Here is a 6,227-nt window from a genome sequence, read left to right on the forward strand (position 1 = left end):
CTGGTGAGGCCACCAGGCACCTGCCCCACACCAGGGGGATCCCTGCTCCCTCTGCCCCCCCGAGCATGGCCTCTGCCACTCTGGCCGCTCCCCACCTCCCAGAGCCCTAAAGGGGCATCCCACTCCAGATGGGGGTACATGCCCCTACCCCACAGCCTGCCCCTGCCACAGCCTCACACTGGGGGCAAGTGGTTACTGCCCCCACCCTCCACCCGCCACCCTGGCCAATATGGAAATAAACTGGGGGAAAAAAAAAATCAAATATTGTTAGAAGGTATGTTCAGAGCAAGGTTGCTGAGCACGCTGCCATAGGAATAAACATCGTGAATTATGTCATTTCACTGCAAAACTTAAACTGCGCAAATAAAACCCCATCTCCCACAGCCCAAGTTTATCTGTAGCCCTCTGTATTTTGCGTCATTAGCATCTTTCCAGGGAGGGTTTAGACATACATGGCCATTGCACGCATTTCTCCAAGTGTTTTCTCTAGAAAGAAAAGCAACTTCTCCCTGCCTCCCACCGTCAACCGTCTGAGCTCTACAGCTCAGTCCCCCCAGCCCCTCACAGACCAGTGCTCATCTCTAGAGGTACACCCTCACCCACAAACACGACCCCACAGCTCTTGGGATGCTACACAGCCCCCTCCCCAATGTTACAGCCACTCCACTGCCCCCAGTAACAGCTGAGCCCGCTGCATGCCAGCACCCCTGGCCTTGGAGCACACCCAGCACAACTCAGACACCCTCACCACCACTGCCAAGTCCAGCTTTTCCCTGAATTTCCATAGGGCACAGCTTGAGGAGGGAGTTTATGAGCCCACAGCTGAGAGAAGGGCTCAGGCTGCCCCCAGGGCTTCCCCGTGCAAGCTCCCACACTTGTGGGGTGTACAGTTAGCAGCGAGATCTGGGCCCCCAGTGCCTTCCCGGGCTGGTGGCTGCCGGGGGGACCTGCAGCTGGCTGGCCGGGACCCCGTCCCAGCTGCACAGGGGCCAGGGTCACATTCCTGGGATAGCTGGGAGCTTTGCTGTTCATGCAGGAAAAAGGTCACCGTTGTCCACACAGGCAGCTGCCGGGACCACCGCCTGGACAGGGCAGGGGCAGGAGCAGTCCTGGAAGCAGAGAGGACGCCCAGCAGCTCTTCCCAGAGCTGAGCGTCTCCCCGGCTCCAGCCTGGCATAATCCAGCCCCGACACAGCCAAGAGGGGCAGCCACACACAGCCCTGAGTAGGGGGCAAACAAGGCCACAGCATGCCAGAAGATGGAAACCTCGGTAAGCAAGGGGAAGCGGTGGCAGAGACACACCATTTCTCCATGACAAGCTGTAGGATGGTGGGGCCAAGGCCACAGAGGTGCCAGGGTGACCTGGGACCGGGACAGTTCTCACTGGGGCAAGACACAAGATAGCTGAGGGCAAGAGATTTATTGGTCATTCTCTATATACACATATATATTAATCTGTCTAAGAAAGTAGCAGTCACTAAGTACACAGAGCAGTACCAACTCCTGCCTCTTCTCACGCTGCAGCTGGAGACCCAGGCACACAGCCCAGCCCAAATTTACCCTCTTGCCTCCTCCACATTATGGCCAAATATGGGGGGGGCAGGAAAGACTAAACCTGCAGGCAGGGAGGCAGAGGAGCACAAGAGTGACTAGCAAGGTCTCAGCTGATCCAGGACCAAAGACCACAGCTCCTGGGGAAGCAGGTAGAGCTCCGACTTCTTGATCCCAAAAATACAGTCACCTAGCATAGTGCCAGGAAAGGTAAGAACAGAACCCCAAGGTTGTTGCACCCCCACCCAGGAGGTGAAGTAGGACCACAAGTGGGAAGGATGGCTCTTCCATCACCAAGCCAGGCCACAGGACCTGGGCAAGTACGTGGCAGGGCACAGCAAGTGTCAGGGAGCACCCAGGGCTTGGAGCAGGTGCCAGGGAGCAGCTGCAGAGAGGGGGGCACAGCTGTGGGCACTGCTCCACCGCAGGGACACTGGTGTGGCAGATGCTGCAGGGTGACGAGGGCTGGTCTGCCCCAGCCTGGCGCTGGCAGGAGGAGCAGTGAGCACAAGTGCCCTCTGGCAGGGTGATGCCATGTTGGGAACCAAGCAGCCTAGGCTCCTGGCAAGCAAGGACAGGGCTCCCGCTGTCCCAGGCATCAGGCAGTGCAGGACCCAGGAGCTGGCTGGGCCTGTTTCAGTCACTTGATGAGCACCTGGTTGCACAGGGCACACACAAACACCGTTTCCCTCTGAGCCTCCGGGGCTAGAAAGGAAAACAGGCGTCAGAGATACTCCCCTGCCCCTCACATCACCCACCACGGGCTAGGGACCCCAACCACATTGCTGCTCTGAGAGCTGCAAACCCATCACCGCTCTGTCCCAGGCCAGGCTGTGCTGGGCAGGTCCTGCCAACCCTCCCCAACACGGCTGGGGCACATTCCCGCAGCAGGCAGCACAGGTGGGAGCAGGAGCTCTGCCCTCCTCCACCTTCCACTCACCCGTGGCTCCCATCACAGCCTTAGGGACTTTGAAGGAGCAACACCTGGAGCAGAAGCTGTTCCCACAGTTACTGCAGCTCCGCTGTGAAAAGAGACAGAGGTGAGACACTACTCTGGGCCCACGCCCAGCGCCCTCCCAGCAAACTCCAGTGACAAAGCACTGCTAACAGCATTCCTTGCTGAAGAGGAGTGGGTGCAAGCCCTGAGTCCCCAAAGCAGCAGCAGATGGGCCATCTGCCAGCAACACCTAGACAAATTGCCCAGGCCTTTTGCTGGATCTGCACGCAAATATGCTCTAACATCACAGGCAGCCTGTGCCCAGCTGTAAGAAAGCACTGTGAGCACAGGCTCCAGGACATTAAAGGACACTGTATCACTTCCTATGCTGTAACTCTGCAGGGAAGTAAGCTCCAGAGAGTCCTAGACAGGCTAACCCAGGAGGAAGCGGAGGAGGCCACCAGTCTGGAGAATGGAAGGCAACAGGAAGACAGCAATGCGAGTCTGAAGGGGACAAGAGATACATCCTTCCCAGAACTGCCCAGGGGACTGCATGCCAAGCATCACACACAGGGGCTCAGACAAGACAACAGGGTGGCCTTTGCTTCTCTAGCTCCCACAAGCAGACCCGTACTCTTCTTCATGGGAAAGCGCTCAGGTCACAAGAAAAGGGCTAAACCAGGGCACAGAGCAGATGCCTTGTACACGAGCACATGTGGGTTTGGCCCGAGGCAGCTTCCGAAGGAGGAAATGCACAAAGGCTCCACAGCACAAGGGATCCCTGGCACCATCAGGCACGCGACAACACCCAGCACTTAGCTGAGGTCATCCACTGACACGCTGACTGAGGACAGCCAGAGCTGCCAGAGCTCAACGCACAACACCTCTCTCCTCAGTACAGGCAGCACACTGGTGCAGAAGACAAAGACTCACCCTCTTCTTGAGCACAGAGAAAGTGGCTGCGCAGCCCGTGCAGCTCCCTGGAAGAAAGAGAGCAGAGGTCAGGCTGGGCTCTGCCGCCTGGGACTGCGAGAGGCACAGGAGCACCCACGCCTGTTGCAAAGGCTCAGCTCAGAGGCCACACTGCTAGGCCACACTCCTGAACCCTCTCATCCCAGCCCTTCCCAAGACAGCTGGGAACATCCTCTCCTTAGAGGAGAGAGGTCACTGGAGGTGTCAGCACAGCCCCAGCAGGAACCACACCACTCTGTCCACTCCCAGTTCAGTGGCCACCACTGAGAGCAGCACAGACCCTGCTTTGCTGAGCTCCCCCAAGCAGCACCCGCTCCCAGCCTTACCAAAGTTGTTGCTGGGGTAGCGCTTGCGCAGGCGCTCCGTCAGGCGTGACACCTTGCTGCGGATCACCTCATTTTTGCTCATAAAACCATTGTCTGGGAGGCTGAGGTCAAAATCCGCTGAGCACTGAGAGCTCTCATCATCTTCCTGCAGAGAGCAGAGCCAGCTGAGCACAGAGGGGTGGCTGGGGACATGCCTGGGGACTGCAGGGCAGCCTACCCCAGAGATGGGCATCCAATGAGCAGGATGCTCCACCTGGCAGTGCCACAAACCACCAGCAAACCTGGCAAAGACTGCCAGCTCTAGCTGAGAGGAGATGCTCTTCTTGTACACCTTGGCATGGCAGTACTCACCATGACCAGCAGCTGGTTCTCCTTCTCCGGCAGCATGAGACAGAGAGAAGAGGCAGTACAGATGGAGTCGGAGACACCCAGCCCCACAGCCATCCTCCCTGAGAGCCCAGCTTGCCCACCAAGGCCCACACCCCTTCCCATCTCAGCTGCCCTGCAGACACAGCCTGCCCCCCACCAGCCTCAAACCTCGATAGCATCTTTGAATTCTTCATCAGGCTCTGCCTCCTCTGCCTCCTCCACGCTGCCAGGGGTAAGGTCCTGCAAGAGATTCCCAGAACTAGTCCTGCTGTACCCCCCACCTCTGTCCAAAGCGGGGCCCACACTTCTGTGGCAGGTTCCAGGATAAAGGACCGGCCCTCTGTCAGCCCCATGAGAAGTTGTGAGTCCAGAAGGCGGGGCAAGACCCTGCCTCTTCAGGTCGTGTCCTTACACATAGCAGAAGGACTGAGCCAAGCCCCCAGCTCAGCAGGGCAACCGCCCAGTAACTCAGGAGGGGCTCCCGGGCAGGACACACATGGTTCCAGCAAAGCTGGCAGCTGGGAGGAGCTTGTGGGTAGAGGGGCATGGCACAGTCAGACCAAAGGTCTGACCCTGCAGCTCCCACCCACAACTGCTAGCTCTGCCTGTCTCACCTCTGTGCTGGTGGGTGTGGGGGTCCGATCCAGGGGGGCAGCAGCTGGGAGGGGCTCAGCAGGCTCTGGAGTGCTCTCAATGGGTTTGGTGCCCAGACGCTGCTCGATTGAGGCCTTGAGCTCCATTATCACTGGTAAGGGGGGAACATGGCTGGAGCAGGGTGACACTTCCCTTCCCCCAGCCCTGCCACAGGAAAGCCAGCTGCAAGAGCTGATCTCCGGGCTCAGGGTGTGACACTGGCATGTGCAGTGTTCACCCATCAGGTACCCTGAGCCCTCCTCTGTTCACATACCAATGTTTAGACAGCAAGGAACCCCCCACCACCTGCCCCAGCTCAGGTTAAGGAACAGCAGAGGCCTTAGTCACAGCTCAGTAACACAGATCTCCTCCAGCTCTCCTCCAGCACATGCCACAGAACAGAGAGTGCCTCCAGCTCTTCTCCTCCCCTCTGACAGCACGTTCTCAAGCCTGTGTCATACATTGCCATGGGCACCAAGAGTATTTCAAGTCCTGCAGAGCAGGGTCATGAACTGAGAGGGGTGGCAATGCTCACGCACAGGCTGCATTGCCAGGCCTGTTTCCCATAGCGTGGAGGAGGGCAGGAAACACCAGTGAGGCCAGGACACACATCAGGAGAGACTCTCACCTCTTACAGCTAAGCCCCAGGACCCCATCACCCAATCCAGGCTGCTGAACACTGGCTCTAGAATGTTGTTGCCCTTGGGGGGGTGAGGGGCAGGTCAGGTCCCATGGCAGAGCCCAACACAGGACACTGAGCTCACATGAGGGTGCTGGGAGACATCCAGAGCAGGATCCCTGGCTTCAGAGGGCCCTTCCCCATCCCATCCCACACAGGCCACTTCCAGGGAGGTCTCTTACCTTGGTAGAACTGGGTGTTGCCCAGGAAGAGGGTGCTGTTGAGGATGGCCAGGACCCAGCAGAGGGGCAGCAGGTAAAGGATGCAGACAGAACCCAGCAGTGCCCCATAAAACCTGGGAAGGAGCAGCAGGACACTGCAGTCAAGACAGAGCAACTCATGCCACAAGCACAAGCCTGGCTCCTTCGCTTGGTCCTCCTCCTCCTTTCTCCAGGTACAAAACACATCAAACACAACTCCACAAGCCAGACTCCTCGCTGAGCCCACTGCAGGATGCCTGACCCGGTACTACTCACTGCGAAGAGACAGTGGGGTTCTCCCAGTACAGTACACGGTACACTGCCTCGCATCTGCAGCATATCCCGCTCAGGAACCCCTCCAGCTGGATCAGGCTGCGAACAAGACCTCACAGTCAAGAAAATGCCCCGCAAACACACACCCTGGCTCCTCCATGCTCACGTGCTTTACAATGGCCAGGCTGGCGTGAACCCAGGCCCTCTGCAGACACAGAGAAGCCTTCCCAGCTGCAGAGGTCCCCAAAGCCCCACAGCCAGGAGGGCTCCAGAGACTCACAAGCTCT

General features: G+C 58.3%; 1 protein-coding gene across 1 annotated transcript; it reads right to left on the minus strand.

The window, feature by feature from the left end:
* Nucleotides 1-2,191: 2,191 nt before the first annotated feature.
* ZFYVE27 (zinc finger, FYVE domain containing 27) lies at nt 2,192-6,039 on the minus strand (the record flags this gene model as incomplete). Its single annotated transcript, XM_010075149.1, has 8 exons — nt 2,192-2,256; nt 2,492-2,573; nt 3,422-3,468; nt 3,787-3,931; nt 4,324-4,395; nt 4,770-4,900; nt 5,650-5,762; nt 5,944-6,039. Coding segments are annotated over 8 exons (751 nt in total), but the record flags the coding sequence as incomplete, so codon positions are not given.
* Between the last annotated feature and the right edge of the window lie 188 nt (nt 6,040-6,227).

Source organism: Pterocles gutturalis, unplaced genomic scaffold (assembly GCF_000699245.1).
Source record: "Pterocles gutturalis isolate BGI_N339 unplaced genomic scaffold, ASM69924v1 scaffold10342, whole genome shotgun sequence".
NCBI classification, from domain to species: Eukaryota; Metazoa; Chordata; class Aves; order Pterocliformes; family Pteroclidae; genus Pterocles; species Pterocles gutturalis.